This window comes from Pseudopipra pipra, chromosome Z (genome assembly GCF_036250125.1).
Source record: "Pseudopipra pipra isolate bDixPip1 chromosome Z, bDixPip1.hap1, whole genome shotgun sequence".
In the NCBI taxonomy this organism is placed as follows: domain Eukaryota; kingdom Metazoa; phylum Chordata; class Aves; order Passeriformes; family Pipridae; genus Pseudopipra; species Pseudopipra pipra.
Window position 1 is genome coordinate 15,187,919 of NC_087581.1, and position 24,094 is coordinate 15,212,012.

The window sequence follows — 24,094 nt, forward strand, 5'->3', positions numbered from 1 at the left end:
TTTTCTGAGTCACTTAATTTGTTTTTACTCATCAGATTTCAGATTGGAAATGGGGGTTTCATGGGCACAGTGCCTGTAATAAATTGTTTCTGGTTACTGAGTGCCATCATAATGCAAAAAAATAACAATGCTATAGCTAAATAAATTAATTAACTAATCAATCTGAAAATGCACTGAAATTGAAGTAATAGTTGTTGTAGATTTTTTTTCAAATATCAATAGATTAAAAACTCAGCTATTAAGAGCAAAATGTAGCATTAGTAAACAATTTTAACATTTTCTTCAGGATTTTTTTTTGGGGGGAGGCCGAGTTAGAAACAAGTTAACATGCTGGTTTTTTAGCTTATAGTATCACACAGGAATATCTTCAGTGCCTGCACCAATATTTTGATGACCTGTAACACCCCAGATTTGCATAGACTGCATTGTATTATTTGCAACTTTTAAAGAAGAGAACATTCCTGTTTTGTACAAGAAATACCCAACAGGCACAGGGTAGGAAGGCATTCTCATCATCACTACTCTTGGCACTTTTCTAAGTTACATGTTCATTAACAGCCCTCAAGACACCCTAGCAAACAACACTAAAACATAACAGTGATCCAGGTGTCAGCCATTCACTCCTACAAGCCCTAGGTCAGTCCAAAACACTTCATGTAACTTTAAGATTAAAAGAACGCTCACTCAGCCTTCTAGATAAAGTTTATATTAGAACAGCAGAAAATGTTCTCCATGATGATTAGAATCTTCCTAAACACAAATTAGCCATGTACTGCCTGTACTGTCTCCTTTCATTAGCATTAATTTTTCTAAATCCCAGGACTGCTATTTATTATATTAACTCTCCTACCAGAGACAAATCTAATACTCTGTTAATGAAGGTGCATCAAATGGCATAGAATAGAATAATAGAAATAATTTTAAGACTTCAAAATATTGACTAACATACCTGAAGAATTTTGTTAACTTTTATAACAGGAGCTTCATCATTTACTGAAGTAACAGTTACAAATACAGTTTGGGGCAAACTTTGTTTCCACAACTCTGTGTTACTTACTATCACAGTAAAACTGTCCATCAGTTATTCACTGTCATCATGAACATAGTAGATTAATTCTTGTTCCACCTGAAAAATACAACAAGCTGAAAAACTAAGGAGGCTAGAAGAAAATATTATCTCACATTGAAAAATACTCAAGTCTAGTCATGCGCCTCTTATTTATTGCATGAACATTTTATGATTTCTAAGACTTTATTTATGCTTATGTTAGTAAATGGTGACTTATGATACTATTTTGTTTCTTGGACTAAAGGACTGAAAACCAGTATATCATGCATATACTGGCTGCCTTGGAGCAAAGACATGACCTAAAAAAATTACTTTTTTTCCACTTTCTTCCTTGTTCAATTTACACACCACATCCTCCAGTCTTTTCAAAATGTACCCACAGCCTTATGTCATCCTACACTTCCAGAGTATCTACAATGCTGCCTGAGAATGAGTGGCCCATCAATCCACCGCGCTTATCACAGAAGCACACAAGGAAGTGATGTGGTTCAATACAAGGTACTCTCCCTCCCCACTCCAAATGACCAGCTAGAAACTGCATAAAGATGCTGGGCTCAAGGCCAGAATAAAACTCAAACTCATGCATCTCACCACCTCCCACAAAAACCCACAGCTTTCAGCAATACAAAGAATCCATCATGATTACAGTAAAGCGAATCTAAATGTGTTACCTGTTTTCTGGTAAATGTGGTTAATTTTATTCCAGGAACATGAGAGTTTTCAACATACCCATGTTTTGGTTGCTCAGTTAAAATGAATTCACAGCTGAGTCCTACAAAACGTCTACTAGAAATTTTTAGATAGTCTTCCACCAGGGCTTTCGAGCCCCCTTCAATTACTGTGAAGTTCTGTACTTCCAGTGGAATGATTCTGGGGACGATGTCTACAGAGATCTCTATTCCACTCACTGTTCGGACACCGTTGGTCACATCCAGAAAAAAATGGTCCTCTAGTTGGTTAGAAACTGTCTGCACATACTGGACTTTGCCCTCATCGACATCTTGCTGTGTGAAGCTCAAAACTGGCCTTTGGTCAAAACTGAGATAACTTTCTTCCAAGGAAAACTTCTGAATATATCCGTGTACTGGAAGCTTTCTTACTGTGAACACAATCTCAGATGGAGAACTGTTTTCATGAACAACCTTAAATTTAGGGAAATATCCCAAAATTATTCAAATGGAAACAGGAGAAATACTATAATTCTCTTCTGGATTTTTCACTTTTAACCCTAAAATGGCATTCCTTAATTGAGTTACATGGCTCCCAAAACAATACAATACTTTGAGCAGACACGTATTAAATATATGTGACCTAGGAGCCTTCTGTAACCACAAGCATGTTTTGTAATTTTGAAAAGGAATACACTGCGGAATTAAGTAATGGCCTCAGAGCTGTAGATCCTGCCTGAAACAAGGATTTCAGCAGCACAGCAACGTGCTGTCAGAGCCCCCTCGTGGTGGTTATTGGAAGGCTACCCACAAACAACGGGCAGGAAAGAATTAACTAAGCAGGAACGGCCTCCGGTTTGTGATCTGATGTTTTTAAAATTTTGGATGTAGTCCTCGAACAGTTTTAACTGGGCTAGCTCCAATCCGAATGAACCAAAACCGTTTCTTCCTTGGCAGTTCCCACCAGCTCAACTAAGAACAGTACATGAAGTACCAACAATTGTTAGAAGTGAAACGAATATATACATGCAGCATCTCCAAATTCTAATTTTTTCAAGCACCAGCATATAACAAATGCAAAGATTATGGGCAGCCTTTTTTCTTTAACATAATCAGTTTTCCTTCCTATAAATGGAAGCTTGCTAGTGTCAGTATTTACACAAGTAAGCATCCAGAATGCAGTCATATTAGTGGTAACCAAAAGGAGTTAAAGAAATGAAGACACAAACTAAAGACACTGCAATGGCTGAAAAAAACAGTGAGGAAAACTTGCAACAAGATTGGAAGAATGGATAGCACAGTTAACTTACTTGCAGTTTGCCTTTACTGATTTCAACTAGTTTTCCTTCTTCAACCAAGAGATTGTTTTTGTTTGCAACCCTTGGTGGCTGCTGCTGACTTTCCAAATATATGCGAACCTGCACTTCAGCATTTAGATGGACATCTCTAGCATAGACTGTAAAGTTGAATTTGTCAATAAGGTTGTTGCTGTCATCATGCCTGTAGGGTTACATGCCCCTTTATCAGATCACGCTGAGTAAAGGAATCCATCAACAGATTATTTACATATATTCTTCCATATTTTGGGAAAGAGAGTATCTCATATGTAAGCTCATGATCATTTCTTTTGTCTTGGTTTGTAGTAGCACTCAGGTTAGCTGTTGAAACAGTTTCCTCTTTCCCTTTTTGAACCAACAGTCCTGTATTATTTGCCAGCCTAACATAAGGATCAGTGGCATTAACTTCTAGAAGCAAAGACGTATAGTGCTTGCCATCTGTCACAAAAAGAACGAAACACCCAAAATCTGCACCACGGTGTAGAAACAGGACTTGCTTTTGCTCCAGGTCTGCTTGTTTGAATTGGTAGAGTCTATGCAAAGTATCATTTTTTAGCACCAAGTCCCCACTGGAAATACCACGTCTAATATAGCAACTGTCCATCATCAAAATCAGAATCAGGATCATGATAGCAAAGATCTGCCAAAGTCAATAATCGCTGCCCATTTCTCACTATGTTAAATATTGTATCAATCACACGTATTGGTTTCTCATCATTCTTCAGCTGGACAGAAATGTTGAATCTAATTTCTACTGACAAAGGTTCTACTTCTGGATAAAAGTTTTCCCAGTTTCCTGACTCTTTGCTGGAAGCTCTGACAAGAAATTCATCAAACGCTGTCTCAGAATCGTCATGCACATACATAAGGCGGTTATTGGTTATATCTTTATTAGTGAAAGTTGTGAGATTGTCATTATTCTCAGAAGGGCCTGAAAAATCAATAAGTTTTAATTTCCCATGCTTAGGAAACTGTATAACTTTGTATTGGAAAGTTTTATTATTTACTGTTTGCATAAACAATTTCGTGCTCGTTATTAACTCTCCTTCACCTTCAGTAACATTAAGGTCATTGTTAGTCAAAATAATGTTTCCAAAATCTGATTTGATGTAGACTTCAAAGTCATACAAATTTGATTCCAGATACTTTGTAGAAATTAGGAATCTAAATGAATCGTAGTTGTCTTCATGGTATCTGCTGATTAATTCATATGCCACTTTTTGATCAGTAATATCTTTTTGGCTAAAGACTGAGTCTTTTTTCAAAGGCTGGTCATTAAGCAGTATCTGTCCATTTCTTGGTAGAGACAGCAATTTAAAATGAAGCTCATCTTCAGGTATTTCTAGATCTGCAATAACAGCAAAAAGATTATCAGAATTCAAGTATTTCTTTTTTGACTTTTCAATTTCTAGAGGACTGTGTTTCAATAAAGTGTACCTTAACCATTTCACTTTGATTGGAAATGTGTGCTCTTCACTGATTCTGTTTCCTACATTAACTTTGAATTTAAATTGGTCGGTAACATTTTCCAGCTGAATTTCTTTAGAAGTGCTACAGTATCTCACACGGCTGCGCTGAAGAGAGTGTTGAGAAAAACAATTGACTTGCTTCCATTCCCCCCCTTGAATGCTGCCTAGAAAAACAATTGACTTGCTTCCATTCCCCCCCTTGAATGCTGCCTTTGGACTTGACCAAACTGAGGTGGCTCTGTGATTTCATACTGTATTTCCAGTTCCTGGAGGACAGCATTTGTTTCAACTGCCAGATGCCTAGGTGTTATAAGAGTTGTAATACCTTGGAGTAGATTTATTCCTGAGTTGTTGACAACTCAGTAATCCAAAGGAACTGCCATGACACGTAACACAACAGTGTTGCTCACCTTCTCACCGTCACTTGCCCTGAGAACAAGCCTTGAGTTCTTGACACTTGTGTGGACAAAGAAAACAGTACCTTCTCTTAAGTCCTCATTAGAAAAAGTAGTAATGGCTTTTCCAGGATGCTTTGAGTTTTCTAAAAATCCTGCATCTGCATTCAGATTTCCAAGGAGTGAAAGACTGAGACTCCGAGAATCTGTATCCTTATCTAGAACTTTTATCAGGTCTCTAGTCAAACGTTTCTTTGAGTTCTCTAAGAGAAGTAGCAAGTTTCCCTCAGGAAGTGCGATCTCAGGTGCATCATTTACTGGAATGACAGTAACGCTAAACACATGCTGCTCATTTTCTTGAAAATATGGAGGCATGATCTTCTCACTGCTGGTAGAAATGGAGAAATTAAAATAATCGTAAGTGTCCTCAGAGCCATCATGGACATAAAGAATCTTCCCTTGCCACACATCTTGCATAGTAAATGTATTTACCTCCTGCACTGGTCCAATATTTAGTTTCAAGTCTCCATGAGAAGGTGGTTCCTTTATTTCAAAAAGAATTTGTGATTGATGAATTCCGAATTTCTCAAAGTCTAAGCTGACCTTAATATGCTTAGATTCAAGTGAAGCTTGTCCACCCTCTGGCACAATCAAGTTACTTAGAACTAAAAGGTGGCTCTTGTCTTCCTTGCCCAGAGAGACAGAGCTTTCATGAGAAATGGCAAATACTGGAGCTGTTTTCACAGGAGGGTTCTTTACAGCCATCTCTAAAGAAAGATTCATATTAAAAGCAGTCTGCATTTCACATCCAGCTGAAATGTCCTTAGTTACCAGAACATTCTTCAGCGATTTCTTTTCTGAGTTGGCTTTCAGGTTTCTTAAGCAACCTTTGAAGGATCCTCCTCTGGCATACTTCCCAGATACTGAGATTAGCTCTAATTTAACCACTTCTGATCGTATGCTGTCTTCTACACCACCTACAAAGAGGGATCCCTTCAGAATTGGCAGCTTACTATGGGGAGGCAATGATTTTTTCAGTTTCTTCATCCAATGTCAGCTGCAAATATTCTGCAGTAAATTTCAGCTTGATGTAGTGCCAATGACTATCATTGACTGATCTACGAGAAGAAAGATGGGTTCTATGTCTATGTTTTCCAACATAAGCTTTAATTAAACCACCTTCCATTTCCATTGCAATGAAATCTCCCAATTGCCCAGGGTGGTAAAGCAGCAAGCCACGTGCAGCTGAGGTTTGCAATGTACACTCAAAACTTCCCTCATCGTCCACATTCCATGATGGGAAAGAAACATAGGACCTGGAACTGAAGAAACTAATGGGTTCTTCTTCACCCACAAAGAATTCATCACTACATCCCACCGAAACTTCATGGATGATTTTGAAGCCAGGAGAAGGTCTCAGAGGCATCAGAATCTCTCTGTGGTTGAACAACACATCATCAATACATCCTCGGAAACTGGGTAGTGCTCCAACAAGGTAGGGAACATCAAGTTTACTAGTACCACCTATGCAGAATCCATAATCGATGTTTAATTCATAGAGAATTCCAGGTATTTTTGCACTAGTTCTATCATGTTTATCAATTACCAATGTGACATTATCATGTTCATGATGTAGTTCAACCAGGTGCCAAGCTAAATCATTCAGCTGAGATCTTTGCTGAGAATGCAGAACTCGTTCCCCCACACCAGAGTTAATTCTCAACTGCAAGAGATAGAATTTTAACTATCAAAATACAAAGTGGTATTTTTCGCAGTCATATATTAATATATGGTTAATACATTAATTTTCACACATTTTCATACTAAACACATAATTTACAAAACATAATTGAAAAAATAAAATCCCACTAAAATTCTGTGTAGGTTTACTTGCCATGACAAATATGACCTGAATAACTCCAGAAGCAGGAACGGACCTCTCTGCAGTTCTGCAAGGAACAATAATCCTGAGAACCCAACTGACAATGATCTTTCAAGACCTTACCTTGCAGAAAAACAATTATTGGATCCAAACATTTTTTATGATGCTAACATCATCAAATCTGAAATTCTGCCTTTACTGAATGTCATGCTTTGAACACAATCACCTTGATTTTAAAATCTAGATATCTCAAAGCCTATAGAGATATAATTGTAAGAAATAAATACCATATTTTGAAATTATCAATTATATTTTGTGATTTTTCCATTTCTTTAAACAGAAACTTTGAGACTTGATATAGACAACGGCTTAAAGAAAAACACTGAGCAATACAGGCTACACAAACCTTTTTAGGTACAGTTATAAAGCATACCTGTACATATCCTGAGTGTAGCTCCATTAAACAATAATCTGTCTTCCCAGCTGCAAGAAAAAGCAGTCCCTGTGCCTTGCTTGTTCGAAACTGCAACTGTAAAGATGTCTGAGAGGATACCTCTGCCGTGTTCAGCTCTACAAGCTATCACCATAAAATGATACTGAAAGAAATAAAGGAAAATAAACAGGAAATTTAATCGCACACAAAAAAACTCTCTTTTTCTTATCTACAGCTAAATGTATGCAAAAAAATTTATATTACTCTCTATAAACTTAAATATGCACAATTTAAAATAAATCTCAGATACCAAATTCACCAGTCCACACAACAAAATAAGAGCCTCATGGCCATACCAGTATGGACAAAGCATGAATACAGCCCAGTATTCAATCTCCAACAGTGATGACTGAGAACTGTAGAAGCAGTGCAATTATATTGAATAATTTCTTTCAAATATTCTTTTCTGCCTTGACTGTAACATCAGTAAGCTTTCTCATTTGACTACTCACTGCCTTCACCATCCCCATTACTACTATACTGAACAACACAAATCCTAAGACCAAAGCCTCAAAAACTCTGCTAGTAACTTCCCTCTGACATATGAAAAAATGAAATCAATCATTTACCCCTCCTCCTACTTAATCCATTACTTAATATACAAAGCCCTGCACTCCTATTAAATGGCTGTTCAAAAGCCACTGATGGCAAACTTTATCAAAAGCCTTCTGAGAATCTAAATCTTAGATGACTTGCACACCCAGGTCAAGAAAGCTGCAACAGGTTTGTAAAGCAGAACCTATCTTTAAAGAAATTGTACAGACTCCTCCCAAGTTGATCCTACTCACTTGTGCATCTTCTATCCTTCGTTACAGTATCTATAAATTTGACAGGTATGGATGTCAGGCTTACAGACCCCTGGTCATTCTTGTTTTAAATACTGGAATAAAATCTGCCACCATCCATGCTTCAGGTACCCAGGGAGTTAAAAGCATGAGATCAGACATCACTCTTAGCAAGCAAGTTATTTCACCCTCAAATTTTTTTAGGTCAACCCCTCTCTTTCCCTGCCTCCACCCCAAAAAAAGAAATTTCAGTTTGGGAATCCTCCCAGTTAGCAGCAAACACCGTTTAATTTAGCTTCCCTGCAATAGCCATGCCCTTTCTGAGTGCTTCTTTTATACAGATAACTTAATCAACTGGCTGCACAGACCCTCAGGAGGGTTTTTATTCTTGATGTACTTAAGAAGGATTTAGTAAAAGCTTTGACTCCTTCAAGCTGATCCTTGACCTTTTTTATTTTTTCCCCCAGATGTGTCTATTTTCAAATTACATCTGCTAGGGGTTATGATGCTTCAGCTGTGTTAGGACACAACTCTGCAAGGACACCACCAGCTAAATATTTATTTTGCAGTTTTTAACTTCATTCTGAAATAACTTCCTCATTTTAACATAGTTCTTCCGAAAGTCAAGCCTAACTGCAAAGGACTTTTGAGGTTTAATTGTTCCAGTCCCTACATTAGCTGTCCCCATGCTGCATCTAATACACTCTGATGACTCTTAAAAAGTGTGGCTTTAACTCAGACTCTGTACTGGATTCTGCACAGACTACCAAATCAAAGATCTCATTAAGCAGCTGATTCATGAAATAATCATTAACAGTATCTAAAACTTTGCTGTAAGATATATAAAAATTCTAGGTAGCTTTCCCAAGGACAACATTCAGTAAACCTCACAGCCAAAAACTATGTAATAGCAAGTTATATAAAGTACCCAGAGAAACACAGGAAAAATCCTCAGATTTATCCTCAGAAATACACATATTTCTTCCAAAGGAGGAGTCACCGCTGTGCTAAGAAAAACTGGTTCCAATTGGAATCAAAAGGAATTCTTCCTCACCAGTATACTTCTAGCTCAAAAAAAGCTTTCATCAAATAGCTCTAATACACTTTACAAGTCTTACATAAAATTTATAGACTGCAAGAACCTATGCCATTTGTTGTACATAGAAATGTTATTCTGTAGAGTCAATAAAGATAGACCTCCTCTTTAAAGTGAGACAAATCCCCAGTATAAGAAACGACTAATAAGTCAGGAAACAGGTTAAATATTTATAATTTTTTATTTTGTGCTAAATTCATATTTTGGCAGTGCCTGGGACTGTCACTGTACTATTTAATGTACAGATGGACTACAGGAGATTGTCCTTACCCTATAGAACTGTAGATCCAGTGTCACAGGTAAGGAGAGGAGTCCCCTGATTTCCTCCTCAGTAAATGATGCACAGAGATACTGTCTTCCTGTTCTGGTTTCAGCTGGGATAGAGTTTATTTTCTTCCTAGTAGCCAGCATAGTGCTGTGTTTTGGATTTAGTAGGACAATAATGTTGGTGACATGGTGGTGCTCACCCTAAGTTAAGGACATTCCAGTGTCCCATGCTGTGCCAGCAAGCAGGTGCACAAGAGGCTGAGGGAATCATGGCCAGGAGAGCTGACCTGAACTGGCCAAAGGAATATTCCATACCACAGACCAACATGCCCAGTATATAAACTTGGGGACAGCTGGGCATCAGTCAGCAGATGGTGAGCAACTGTACTGTGCATCACTTGTTGATTTGCAGTTTTACTTCTCTCTTTTTGTTGTCTCCTTTTTCAATACTATTATTACATTTTACTTTGTTTCAATTATTAAACTGTTCTTATCTCAACCCAGAAGGTTTTACTTCTTTTTTCTTGATTATCCTTTCTGTCCCACCATGGGGTGAGGGACAGAGCAAGTGGCTGCGTGGTACTTAGTTACCAGCTGGGGTTAAACCATGACACTTCCTGAAGATCACAGGTAGCACAACCCAGCTGTCTGAAATAACCTGTCCTAATCAAAAGAAGACTCCATTTTCTTCAGCATCATAGTAACATCAGAACATCAATTTAAGTTATGGGTACAAAGAGGTTTCACCTTGAGAAGACAGACCACTCTCCTCACCCTACTGAGCCTCCAAGAAGCAGTTACGTTCATTCACGTTCATCCTTGCACCCCCACAGAACTGGCAAGTAAGAGATTCCATTAAAATTTATCAGTCAAGTTCCTCAGAAGTTAACAAATTAAATCAAAATCTTTCACAGATGTCAATATCCTGAAAGTTTCATTATGATCACTATAACACGGCCCCCAAATTTAGTAAATTTCTGAATGAACAGTAATGATTGCTGATGGAAATTGAAAATTACTTTTAAATACACTACCTTTTCAACAGACTTGAGTATGTGCGGAAAAAAAATTGGATTTTTTGGGAGGCAACTGAGCAGAAAGATAAATTTATCTATGAATTATTAAGCGCAACTTGGAATAACTAGAATGAAGCTGCAAAGTCAATATTATGCAGTGCACCACTGGGAAAAAGTTTGATATTTATACTATATATATAAATTCCCAAAAAGGAAAAAAGAAACATAAGTTAAAGCTTTTGCTTTACATTCAGAGTCAGAATCCATCACTGCAGGTGGGGCAGGTAGGCATTGATCCAACACTAAATGAGACCTTGGGCCAAGACCACCCACAGTGCCTTGACATAATTTCTGCTTCTGTACCCACCAAACAAAGAAGCATGTTATTACAGTATAGGAATCAAGTTCCTCTAGAACAGACACTTCCAGAATGCTTTTTGGCTGAAACCATGTTATGACTGACCTCAAAATTAATCTGGTGCTTGTGAAACAGGGACATTTTATCATGGACCATCTGACATTAATCACATCATTACAGAAAGTATGTGCAGTTCAACCAGCAATACCAGCCTTTAAGGTCCCTTGCTGCTGGAATAGGTGACTTCAGCACGTCATATAGGGAAAGATTCCTCTGCAGTGCCTGGGCAGATAGCTTATTCTGTAACACCTCTGGGCCTCAAATAGAAAAGACAAGTGAAAGCAGCTGAGAATGACAGCCAGATCTATGTCAGTTATTAATGTCCTGTTATGGACACAGAAATAGATACACAAAGGCTCAAGAAAATAGAGACATAATCACTTGCAAATTTAAAAATCTGTTCAAACTCAGTTACTAATTTGTGGTCCCCATCCCTCTCCCTTCTCCCTTACAGCCAACCCTCAACGCTAGGGCTATAAATTCTTCCCGGTATTTCCATCACAACAGGTAACATTTATACGGGAAGTGTAAGTTTTGAAAATTGTGTTTCAAATAATATCACTGAAGATTCTCAACCAGCTCTGTCCACAACATCTTTCTTTGAAGCAACCACAAGAAATCAGGCAGGCATAGTGAAACCCTTCATAGTCACAGAGCAAAAGGTTCTTCATTCATCACTTAGTGGTGGAATTTGGTTGACATCTTATCTTTTTGTTCAGCTTTCATTCTCTAGTGCTAAAAACATTATCAAATTCAACCAACAGCTACACCTTGAATAATGTTTCTCTTCTTTCTGTACTCAAAGCACAAAGAAATATAAGCCTCATCACTCCTCCATCGCTGAAACTAAAAACTGTACAAATGTATCTACAAGAAACCAAGCTCAGAGTCACTACACAGCTAACATGAGCAATGCACATGGATAACTCTGTCCCCCTTCTTGGGGCAGCTTTTGTCCCTCCATTCTCAAAACAGTTTTTTTTCATACCTTGTATTTCTTCTGTACTAACAAGTCTTTTATGGTGCTTCAATAAGAGGTGGAGGGGTTGTACAATCTAGAGATGAAGGCACATTTCCAAACAGTAAAAAAACGTTCAGCTATATAGAAGTATAGCTTGAATCCTCATTTAAGAGTCCTCATGCACTAAATGCTAGGCAAACAAAGAGATAGCTTGAGTCCCAATAGCTTCTGCCATAACTAAGATAAAACATGCAGGTCTCAACAGATGAAGATGCAAGTCTGATCTTTATTTCCCTAAACCACAGGAAAAACAGCTTGCAACCTTCAACATAAATAAAATAGGAAGACTGTCCCTTGGGATAAGATTTGAGTGATAGAAACAAGTGTTCAGAGCCTATAAATATCAAATAGAAAGCTGTTGTGATATTAATAACTTTAAAAGCCTTGTTTGCTATGACTGTACAGCACAAGTGGAGACAGATCAAAAAGAGAGAAAACATTAGTGAGAGAGCATCAAATTCCAGGTACCCTATGTAACAAGCTTCTTTAAAAAAAGACAGAATGATTAAAGGATACATTTGCAATTACTGCATGGACTCACATCCTGCACTATAAACATGCCTAGAGCTTTCCCATAGAACCAAACCATTTCTCTAGCTCCTTCCCACTAGAACCAAACCATTTCTCTAGCTCCTTCCCACTAAAACAGCTTTGCACTCAGGTCCAAGGTTTCAATCACTGCACCACATGAACAGTTGTCAGTCCTCTCCAAGGAGAATTCCCTAGTGTACAGACACTTCTACAAAAGTTTGTAGCTTTAAAATGTCTCAGTTCTGTGCTGAGTAACTTAGCTGGAATCATTAATCAGAACTGACCCAAAATGATTCTTTTCACATGCTGCAAGTATCTGTTACAAAATGTTGTGACTTGTACATTTATTTCCCTATCTAGCTGTACTTCTTGCTTTCATCTTGAATCTGTCAGTAACATGTTTGAAATCATTGTGAGTATTGGGGAATCTCAAATTTGGATTTTGGAGAAATAGATATTGAGTTCAAGCAATTGCATAGAGTTACTTTAAAAGTAACTAGTTTATACTAAAGCTTCTAAAAAAAACTAAGTGCTCTGATAAAGATGCTGTGAAAATAAGAGAAAAAAAAATTCATTAACTAACTGAAAAATAATTCTTTCAGGCAAAGTACCTTACATGGGTAACATTCCATTGGAACTTTGGAAAGGTCTGCATAATTGTCCTGGGTTTGGCTGGGATAGAATTAATTTTCTTCTTAGTAGCTGGTACAGTGCTGTGTTTTGGATTTATAGCATATCAGTGATAAAAATCACTATTTTTTAAAATATAATCCAAATAGCCAAAGAAATTGCCATAGGTTTCATGGAGTTGTCCAGAGCGGCATATTCTGGAAATAAAGATGGTCAGTTCTGCTGATTCAAACCTCAAGAAACTATCAGTTAAAAAATGAAATTTGATCGCAATTACTTTCAGTAATTTCCTACTTGCTTTTTTTTGTTTCTGAACAACAGTGAAGAATCAGATTGGTAGCTAACTTTTCTCAAGCATCTGACTGAAACCTGACCTCATGTCGGAAACCCTTACAGTTGGCGTGACTGCCCATTAAAACTAGATTGAATGGGCTTTAAAGTCCTAACCAGAACTTCAAGAGCATGATGACTGTCCTTACAGTGGTGTAATCCAATGCTGGTCACAGTCCTGTATCTTACAGTGAATCTCAATGCCTCTCACTTTTGCAGGAGGAAAAAGTGAAACTCCTTTCAGTCTGATTCAGCATAAACTACTATTAATCACCTGTGGAAAAAAAGCTCCAGAAAATATATGCTTATAAATAAAAATGCACTCGTGGCTTCTTTTTTTTTACTTCACAGCTAGTTGAAACTATACTTAGAATGTTCTTTTTTTTTAACACAGTACATGCTGCATCACAAATATGATCAAGTTCAACTGATGAGACTGAAAAACACTACTAGTACCACAGAATTCATAATATGGTTGGCAAATCTTACACTCTCCAAAACACACTGCTGAAACTTCGAAAAACAGGAGTTTGGTTAATGAAGCTTTGCAACAAGGATAAAGAGCAGAAATAATACAACAGAATGATGGGAGGAGAAGAAACAAAACCAATCAAAATAGGACATTTCATAAAGAAAAAGTACTACGTCCATCTTTGTTGGTAGCCGGTGACATCAACAGCAGGGGACAGGACACGGGAAAAATAGAACTGGAAAAGGAAGCTGTCAGATTCATTGGGAATGCCCTTTAAGGCTAACATAACCATTATTCAAAAGGGAATTCTCAGGGTTGATTCACACTTTGTAAGTGCAGAATTTAGTGAGATTTTTTGGGTAAATGAAATACTATCAGGGTCTGCAAGCCTCTTTCACCTAAAATGTATACAGTGAGGAATAACCTTGTGTTGCATCTACAAATGCTTTACACACCAGACAAGATGATGTTTAAAGGTTCCATCCAACCTAAAACTTTCTATGATTCTATGATTTCCAGATAAAAGACAGTCCTGTAGTTAAAGCACTGAACATGAAATGAATGGAACTGATGTTATTTTCTGGTTCTATAATATAAACTCACTGAAAACTGAAGAAACTGAAGAAAATATATATTTTTGCTATAGCTTTGGCTGCTTAAGTCGTTTCTTTTCTCTTCCCTCTCTGGGAAGCAGGTCCTTGTTGTCGAGTTTCGGGGACTTGGTGGGAAGCCAGCTCGAAACTTGCACACGCACTTAACACCTAATTTCAGTCCGCTGTCTATAAGAAGCAGTTAGTCCTTTTTTTTTCCTTCCAGTCTTCAGTTGGTTTTTCTTCTCACTAGATTATCTCTGGGTAAGGCTATAGCTATAATAGCACCTGGAGTAAGAGAAAAGAGCTGGAATTTAACCTCCATTCAGGCTCTCATTAATTTCTGAAGAACTAAAACCTATTTTTTTTAAAGTTACAATTAAATATTAGTTTGCTCCTAACTAGTCTTCTCATCTAGTGAAACAGACACCACATAATCACAGATCAGACACTCAATATTTCTAAAGAGTGAGTTACGGCAATTGGTTCATCTCACATGGAATTGCAAAGAGCATGAAAAACCACATTACTTCAACTGCTTGATGATCCATTATTTTAAAAAGATATTTAAATAATAAACTCTACTAACAGTCTTTGATGCTCAAATTATAATTTACTTCAAGTTGTATCTCAAGAAGAAATACAATTCCCAGCTACAGTTTTTGGCTGTTCCAATGATTTTGGTGACTGCCCAGGCCCTGCACCGTAAGATACATCACCAGCAGTGAGGTGACTGGCATGTCTTGGCACATCTGAAAAGCCAAGCATAAAACAGCTTAAGTTGTATGCTAAAAAGCAGATACCTGCAGTTACTGGCTGACACTTAACATCGAGACTACTGGTTCACACCCATGCCAGAGCAGGGGAAGGAATCACAGGGAATGTTCTTGCACGTACCATAGCATATTCCTTGTGACATATTACAGAGAAGGCATCACACGGAATGTTGTTGGACGTGCCTTAGCACTTTCCTCATGACATACTACAGTTATGACTGGGGTCGGGGGGCGGGATGGGGGAAGTTTTCATCCACGTGGCTTGGGTTCTCCTTGTTTTTATTAGAAAGTCTAGCTATGTCAAGTCACAGCATCTCCACAGTGGGAGGAGCCCGCACCGGCGCGGGCTCACAACGAGCGGCCAGGCTCGGCCTTCGCTTCAATGCACAGGGACATCACGCTGTCACAAAATGCCCCCTGTCCCACTGTCGGCAGAGCCCCGGCATCGCGCCCCCGGCCGAGCGGCTGCCGGCCCGGAGCAGCGGCCAGTCCCCGCTCGGGCTGCTCCTTCCGCGGGAGCACCGGCGACAAGTGGCTCCAGTGCTCCGAAGAGCCCCAGGGCCGCCCGGCCTGGCCCGCCCGGGATGCTGCTCCCCCCGCGCCGGAGCTGCGGCCGGTCGGCGCCGGGCCGCCCCTTCCCCCCGGCCGCAGGTGCCTTCCGGCCCCGCCGCGGCCCTACCTGCGAGAGCCGCCCGGCGGGCAGGCACTACTGCCACCACCGCCACCACCGCCACCACCGCCACCACCGCCGCCAGCAGCGCGGCGGGCGCGCCGTCCATGCCGGAGCCGCGGCCCGGCCGGGCACCCCCAGCACGGCCCAGCCCTGCGGAGCGGCGGAATGTCGCCGCCCCGGCCCCGCGCTCCCCGCCCGCTCTCCCGGAACGGCCTCCTCCCTCCTTCCCTCCGTCCTTCTTCCCTCCTTCCCCTCCTTCCCGCCCTCCTCACAGCGCAGCTCCTGCGCCGGCCCGCCCCCAGCTCCAGGAACACCGGCCTGGCATGGGACACAGGGTAGCTCCTTCCTGCAGTTCCAGCTACCCCCACCACGGACGGGCTTGGCCCTCCTCAAGGCTGTGGTTGAATCTGTGCTTCGGAAGGGACCTGCCTGGATGTGGTGTACAGCTGTTGCCAGTCGTTCAGCCACTTCAGTCTCCCTCCGTGGCCTGCCTGTCGCAGGGGGAGGCTTCTCTGAGCTATCCCCAAATCTTCCCCTCTTCTGGCTGCAGCCCCCTCTCTCGAAATGTTTGCATACCGTCCGTAAAGAAACACATCACGTTGCTTTAGGGAAGAAACATGTAACAGGAAGTCCAACCAATGGGATCAGAAACTGAGTACAGAATCACAGAATGAATTAGGTTGGAAAAGACCTCTGAGACCATTCAGTCCACACTATGACCAAACACCACTGTGTCAACTAGATCGTGGCATTAAGTGCCGTGTCCAGTCTCTCCTTGAACACCTCCAGCCAATTCCAATATCTAGTCACCCTTTCTGTGAACAAATTCTTCCTAATGTCCAACCTGAACCTCCCTTGGTGCAGCTTAAGACTCTCCTCTCATCCTGTCACTAGTTGCCTGGGGGAAGAGACCAACTCCTACCCGGCTACAACCTCTTTTCAGGTAGTTGCAGAGGTCACATTATAAGGTCACATTATAACAAGGACAAGACCTAAATTAGAAAAAATTATGTATTTCACACCTCATCACTGGTGTCCTGTTCTTGAAAACACAGTTTCAGTTCAAAAAATGTTTTATAGAGCACACTTGAGCCACTCATGTATAACCCTTTACTGTACTTAATTCAAATATGCAGATATGCCTTGAGTTACATAAGTCATCTGTTCCAGGAACAGCCTTGCAGTCATGAAATTTTCTCTGATGTTATCAGCTGGCAGGGTGCACTGCAATGTGTCTCAACAGGTCCATTATTTTTTTAACTTGTTACTCCCTTACACATAGGACCGGAATTTGTGACCTGAAATTTGACACTAAGTAAGCAGAGTAAAACTGAGACAATATTCCAAAACTGCAGAAAGGAGAGAAAAAAGGTTATGGCATGAATCTTTTCTCTGTGTCAGCTGTCTGATTCTTTTCTTCCTTTGAGGTTTACAGTCACCATTTAGTCTAGATTTTCCCTAGAAATTTTTGGCAAGCTTTGCTGTCTATGTTTTTAGAATAATGTATGTGGCAGGAGAGGGGATCTGTGCCCAGAGGGAAATCGTGGGGAGTGATCTTCCCCCAGATATCACTTAAAGGCTTTACTAAAGATTTCCAAGACAGCGGCCTAGTAAAATTCATTCTCTTCACACAGGCACTCAAAGAAGATTTGTGAAAACCAGGAGGAGGAGTTGTAAAAAGTGCCAACGCCTGAAAGACATGAGTCCAAGATGTGAACAAGAAGGGTAAAAAGAGAACTTAATATGGGATAACAATTTATAACATGACAGAGACTGGAAAAGCAGATCTCCACATGTGCATCAGCAAAACTCTGTGCTGCAGTAGGGAAGCCTGGGGAAAAATTTTGCCTTGGCATCATTCATGAATTACATGTGTCTGATTTAACATATCCCTGCCCTGGACAAAGAATTTTGCTGGGACAGTCCTTGGATTATACTTCAGAAGGAACAACATCATTTGCACTGTAGGCTTTGAGAAGTAGTAGTCAAAACCATATTAGGAAAAAATACTGCAGCAATGTGCTTGAATGAGAGGCAGAAGGTAGGTAAATGGGACTATCCCAACCATACCAGGTGTTTTGGGGTTAAATGCAGAAACAGCGGGACAGGGAGTGCAAGAGCCCTGGTATCACATGCGCTCCTGATAAGGCCACATGCAGCACGCTGTGCAAGCCAGGGGCACCTCTGTGATGCACCGGGTCACCACCTGGAGGTCTGAGTTAGAGAAGGGAAGAGAAATGAATAATGTGATTGGAGGTATCACACTGGATGCTGAGCTACCAAACCTTTGCAAAAAAGAATAAGCCATATTTTTTCGAATACCTTGTGATTCATGGTATAGGACAAAATTTGGGAATATGATGCAGTTATTTTAGGGTATGTGAAACTTAAAATCTATTCCACATTGTAGCTACACCAATGCAGTCACAAAAACATAATCAGTCTCTAGTGAATAACATAGCAGTCACTGAACTAATATTTTCCTTAAACACAGTAATCTTTTTTTTTTTTTAGCATGCTCATTTCAAAATTACCTCTTGTCCAAAGAAAGGCAATCTGCTCTGACACAGGAGAAGGAATGGACAGAGCTGGGATTGTTCAGCCCAGAGAAGAGGAGCTTCAGGGAAGTCTTACCAATGTCTATGAACAGGTGATGGGAATATGTGAAGGAGAGGGAGCAAGACTTCTCAGAGGTATCCAGTGAAAGGTCAAGTATAATTAAGCACAAACTGAAATGTAGGAAATGGCATTTAAAAACAAAAAATATTCCTCACACTGGAGATCAAGAACTAAAAGAAGTTGCTGAGATAGGCTATGAGGTCCTCATCCTTGTTCATATTCAAAAATTGAGAGAGCACAGCCCTAAACAACCAGCTGTAGGTGCCTCTGCTTTGAACCGAGAGGTGAGACAGTCTCCAGAGGTGCCTTCTCACCTCAGCTGTTCTGTGATGCCATAATTCAGAAATCTTCATGGTAATTTAGAACAAAATTAAGAGACTTCTGAAAACGGAAAAGTCACATCTTGAGAAAGGCCTAAATAGCTATAGCTTTGAGTCACATTTTCTTAAGTCATTCAGGATTTTCCAACCCTGAGTCCTGCTTGCTTTCAGCAGGACTTAGGTTTCTTAAGAAGTGTAGATTTTAATTTTTTTTTATTTTATTTTTTTCGTTTTTGCAGTTTCCAGATTTCTGTGGTTTGGCTTTTTAAATTTTTTTCCTGTTTGACTTTTATTACCTAAGGATTTATTATGCCTTGAAAGCATACCAAGATTTGTTTCCTCTACAAAAAAAATTCCAATCACTCAGTCAGAGAGACAGAAATGCACCATAGAAAATATTCCAGTTTCTGTTCTTTCTTCCTCCTCTGTAGGATGCTTCCAATATGCCAGCTGCATATGCAATAGTTGACCTCAGATATCAATAAGTTATGGATGTCATCTCATCAAAAGCAAACACAAACCTTCAGTCTATATAGATCCCCAAAGATCCTGTTTGTAATGACACTAGAGGGAGTCCTGACACTGCAAGAAAATCTTTTTCCTGTGACAATTCCTTAAGTAAATAGTGCCTTATAAATGAAAATGTTGTTGAAATAGAGCTTCTGAAGAAAATGAAGGAGCCATTCAATTCAGATGAGATCAGACAGTATTTGAACTCTAAATTCCAAGTTTGCAATGATTCATATATAGAAGTGAATTTTAAAAAGGGCATTGTTAATAAGGATTTTATTTTTTTAGTAAAGAACATATTTAAAGTCAGTATTCAAAATTAATCTCTACAATATTGTTCTGATAATTTAAATTACAAGGAACCTGTTCTACAAAACCTATGCTCTTCTTGTGATCTCTGAATACTTAAGATAGACCATGTGGCCCTGAGTTTTCAAGTTAGATTTAGACAACAGAATTTTTACTGAGATCCATATCAGTTCAGCACTCAGGACCTCTTTTTCAATAAAGATAGGTTCCCAAAAATGCACTGGTGCATCCCACAAGTTACTATGATATGCTGGTCCATGCATGTTCCTAACCATGTTAACAATTTTGAAAATCAGAGATGTCTGAAAGAGAAATTTGCGTGCACCCAAGACTAGTGGTACTCAGTACCTCAGAATTATAATTTATCCTATTTGCACTGGGGATTGGGAATACTCATCGCGCTGTGGGATATCATAACATTCAAGCCTAAAGCAAGGCAAGGCACTATGCTCTGAATGAAGGAGGATCCAAATGCAAGGGATACAAATGCTTCCTTTCTTCCCCTTGGTGGTCTATGCCTCAAACGAAGACCCCTTAGCCTGCTTCATGTATTCACCATATTCTTGTCCCTTTCAAGGTTTCGCGGAGTGAGTGATCACCTCTTGCTCCTTTCCTGATGCTGGGTGAGCTCTATCAGAGAACTCAGAGATTGCATTCAGGAACAGGGCATGTAGGAAATTAAAACATTCCCTTTTTCTGGTACAGTGGCATAGCCTGAGAGACTCAGTATAGGAGGCTGCAGCTGCTACTAGAAGGAAAGGGAAAAAATTGGTGGAATGACACTAATGGGTAGTGGTGACTTTTACCTACATGGCAACTGTGTGTCCTTGAGATCAATCTGTTAAGTTGCCAGCCCAATGGAGATTCCCAGTGCAGGAATGTTACCAGGGCAAGAGGAAAATCACAGGCCAGATACCAGATTTTTTTCTCCCTTGAGCTCTTCATGGGGTAAAAGCTTAGGCATGCTCATCCTTCTTTTTCCATCTGTAGGTGGCAAGGCCCAATTACATCAGTTTGCAGCTGTGCACATCTACAGGCTGTGCAGTGAAGGACCTGCTGTCCTCCCCTGCTGTCTTCATATTTATACCTGGATTGCCATGGCTGCTCAATTAACTACTAAAGGCTGCTCTTTGTAGGACTCGGGTTACAGGAAAGATGCTGGATGAGGCATCCTGGGAAATGAAGTCCCGAAGTACTCCCACACATGGGCAGAGAGAAGCCCTTGGTCAAGGGAGTCACATGTTACTTTGAGGTGTATATAAAAGATGTTGTCTTATTTGAATAAAGAGGATTTGGTGCTGAACCCCCAACTATCTAGTGGGGTCTGTGTAATTTATTTACCTATTATATTAATACGCCACAGCTCTTTCTGCTAAAGCAATAGAATTTTAGAAAAAGAAGACTCAAAGAAGCATGAGTATATATAGTATGCTGCCACGATGTAGGGTCTGCCTTATTCCCCATAGAATATGTGCTAGCAAACACGGGACACTCACCCTGTGATCTCTCCTAGTCACAGGTCAAACTCTTATAATTTCCTAACAACACAATTCCTTAATTCACAGAATATGATTAGTATATTACCCTCCGTATTAAGTATTATTGAAATCAAACTAGTATTATTAAAACAAATTTGGGAAGTGCACCAACCAGTGCGGTAGCTTTTTTGTATTATTATGTATATGTAGCATTTAGCTTGTATTATTTTTGCTTGTTTGTTCACTTTCATTGTGTGGATATGTGGTTTTTTACCCCAGGTATTTACTGATTTACGTATATGCAAGAACTTCCACACTGGCCTTAAAAAGAATATTCTTTTGCCCCGAATTCAGTGTTAAGTGTTGCACTTTAGTGTCTGCTCTTCTGCAAATCTGTATGAAAGTCTCAGGTCATTTCTTTCAAGGGTTCCTATTTAAAACATCCAATTCCAGAAGCTTCCACAAAGATAATATGTCAGAACTGGGAGTCTTGAAACAGACCTTCACCCCTGTCTACCAAAGCAAAGCAACTGTCAGTCAGCCAAAAGTCCAGCAAAGGAAAAACAGAAACACAACTACAGCAAAACTATGCAAGTTATCTTTCCACAGGGAGGAGACTAGAATTTGGCTTTTGTACAGGTCAAAGGAGACAGAGGAACTCAAATGGATGCTGCTAAAGAAAATGCTTTCATGCCCCTGTCTTCAGTACACTGAAAGAGATAAAGCAAATCCCTGGAAAAGGGCTTCACTTTCATGACAGTGATATGTGGTCTTTCTGAAGACATTTGCGGAATTTAAATTCTTAGGTTTTAGTGAAAAATGTGCTCTCATTCCGTGAAATGACTGAGTTAGAGATTGTGTAGTGATCAGACAATTAAGCAGCTCATTTCCAGGGAACATATGTCAGAATGCTAAATAAAAGTAGTTAAACAGAAAAAATACTTTTATACAGTTTTGAGTTTTGATGGGTTTTTTTATGCACTTCACTGTTTTGTGCAGTTTCTCTAATCTTTTTTGGCTTTAACAGTTTTTTATGCACTCCTGCTGATCAGAACCTTCATCATTGTTGTTTGTAACTCAGTTCCCTTTGGTTAGACCATTTTCATCTAGCAAAACCACTTATATTCCTCCACACTAATCTGTTTTTCTCATTTGCCTGTGCAAATGGTTTGGATTCTTCCAATAATGATAATTCATCTTTCTTTCAGCAAGTGAATCCTGGATCAGTGAGAATTGTCCTCGGTGTCATTGTTATTGTTCTGGTTGAGAATCTGGTAATTTTTCATGTGCTGTCTTTGACATCGCTAGAAATTAGTGGTGCCTTTACAGCCCCCCTGCTCTGGTACTCACATGGCTCTTATTCCTACTGCCTGTATTAAAAGATGCATTTGCAAACGTGTTTTGTATGGCTTTGCTTTTTAGATTAATTATGGTATTGTACCTGTAGTAACTTCATACCATTGCTAGGCAGAGAAGTGTCTCTTTCTCTAAATTATTACCCTCTGTTGGTATCTGAACTGGATTCCTGTCTTGCATCAATCTCACAGAGGTGCTGCTGCACTTGCTAAATTTCCTCTGGCTCATGGTAGCTATCTTCACAGCCTTCACAGTTTTGACTGTTTTGCTCTAATTAAAGCACTTGAATTAGAAATAATGGGAGCCTCTCTTTTTTTTTTTTTTGTTGGCCATGGGGATGGAACAATGCTGGTTGTGGGTGCATAATGGCATGCAATGGGAGAAACCACCTGAATCATTAAATTCCACCTCCCAGCTACTGCAAACGCTACTTCATATCACTTCATTATCACTTCATAATCACTGTTATTCTTTTTTGAACTCTACCTTTAAAGCATCCAGATGGCCTGGACTCATCCCTGTCCTGTACCTGATTCCATTTTTGCAAAACTGCCCCTGAACATGATTGGGAACTACTGGTTTTCAGCTGAAGTTCTTTATGGGCAGTTGATACCTCATTTGTACTAACATTGCTTTTTAATCTAAATGGTTACCAAACCCTTGGTGCTGAGCTTTTTCCTCAAGGTATTTGTAGATGACACTCTTTTCCTGTCAGCCCTGGCTGAACAATCCTGGCTTGTCTATCTAGCCTCCTCTTACAAATTATGTTCTTAATAGTCTCACAGGTTTTTTCAGCCTGCTCCCTTTCTGGTCTGAACAGAATAATGCACAACCACTTGGATCTGATCACAGAAAGGCTTTGTCTCACACCTTTCTCTCATTACTTCAGATGGTCTGTCTCTGCCTTAGACCATAGACCAGATTGTCAGATGCAGGGGAGACCCATTTACCTCACAGCTGGCAAAGGAGGGGACAGCTACAACAGCTAGCACAGGAGATGGCTGTCACCGTACTGCTATCCAGAGGCCCCAGCTTTCTCCTTTTGTGCTGCCTGATAGTGACCTCTCAACGATGGCTCAGACCCATAGAAACGGCTGGCTTAAGGCCTATGCTCCCCATGCCAGATGTGTGGAGCACAGATGGGATTGTCATGGACGTTGTGTCACAGCAGGATTTACCACACCTCTCACTGCAACCTGGAGCCTGTGTAGTACACAGTATATTGGGTTCACTATTGTGGCTCTTTAATGCCAGTAATTTGAACATTATTCATTTTATGCATCTTTTAGAAGTTGTGTCCTCCAGTTTTTCTCCTATCTAAACAAGTTGCCTCATTGCAACTTTTCTTGAGGACCCTCTGCCAGTTCTCTGTTGCTCCATCATTGTCATTTATTTGTCTGGAAGTGCTGCTCTTCTGCCTGCATAGACAGTTTGGAAACAGTCCCAGCCCAACAGTTTAGGAAATTCGTCTTATGAATAATCAGAAAAGAGTGAAATGGTAGACTAGATGAGATAAGCTAGGCTGCAAAGGGAGAGAACTGCCTGTAGGTTTTGAATATTTTGGTGGTGTGTTTCTGTAATGGT

At 39.8% G+C, this 24,094-nt stretch overlaps 1 protein-coding gene and 1 long non-coding RNA gene across 2 annotated transcripts in view; one reads left to right on the plus strand and one right to left on the minus strand.

The window, feature by feature from the left end:
• Window positions 1-16,131, minus strand: part of LOC135407563 (chondroitin sulfate proteoglycan 4-like) — a 42,405-nt gene extending 26,274 nt beyond the window's left edge. The window contains 10 exon segments of the mRNA XM_064642713.1: window positions 950-1,126; window positions 1,741-2,211; window positions 3,048-3,242; window positions 3,244-3,661; window positions 3,663-4,677; window positions 4,725-5,974; window positions 5,976-6,661; window positions 7,254-7,396; window positions 7,399-7,416; window positions 15,925-16,131. Of these exon segments, the coding sequence (XP_064498783.1) occupies window positions 950-1,126; window positions 1,741-2,211; window positions 3,048-3,242; window positions 3,244-3,661; window positions 3,663-4,677; window positions 4,725-5,974; window positions 5,976-6,661; window positions 7,254-7,396; window positions 7,399-7,416; window positions 15,925-16,024 (4,473 nt within the window). The 5' untranslated portion in view covers window positions 16,025-16,131.
• Window positions 16,132-16,591: 460 nt separating this feature from the next.
• LOC135407572 (uncharacterized) lies at window positions 16,592-22,550 on the plus strand. The gene is made up of 2 exons (XR_010426932.1): window positions 16,592-17,959; window positions 18,433-22,550. It is a non-coding gene; the product is annotated as an uncharacterized LOC135407572 (long non-coding RNA).
• The last annotated feature ends 1,544 nt before the right edge of the window (window positions 22,551-24,094 follow it).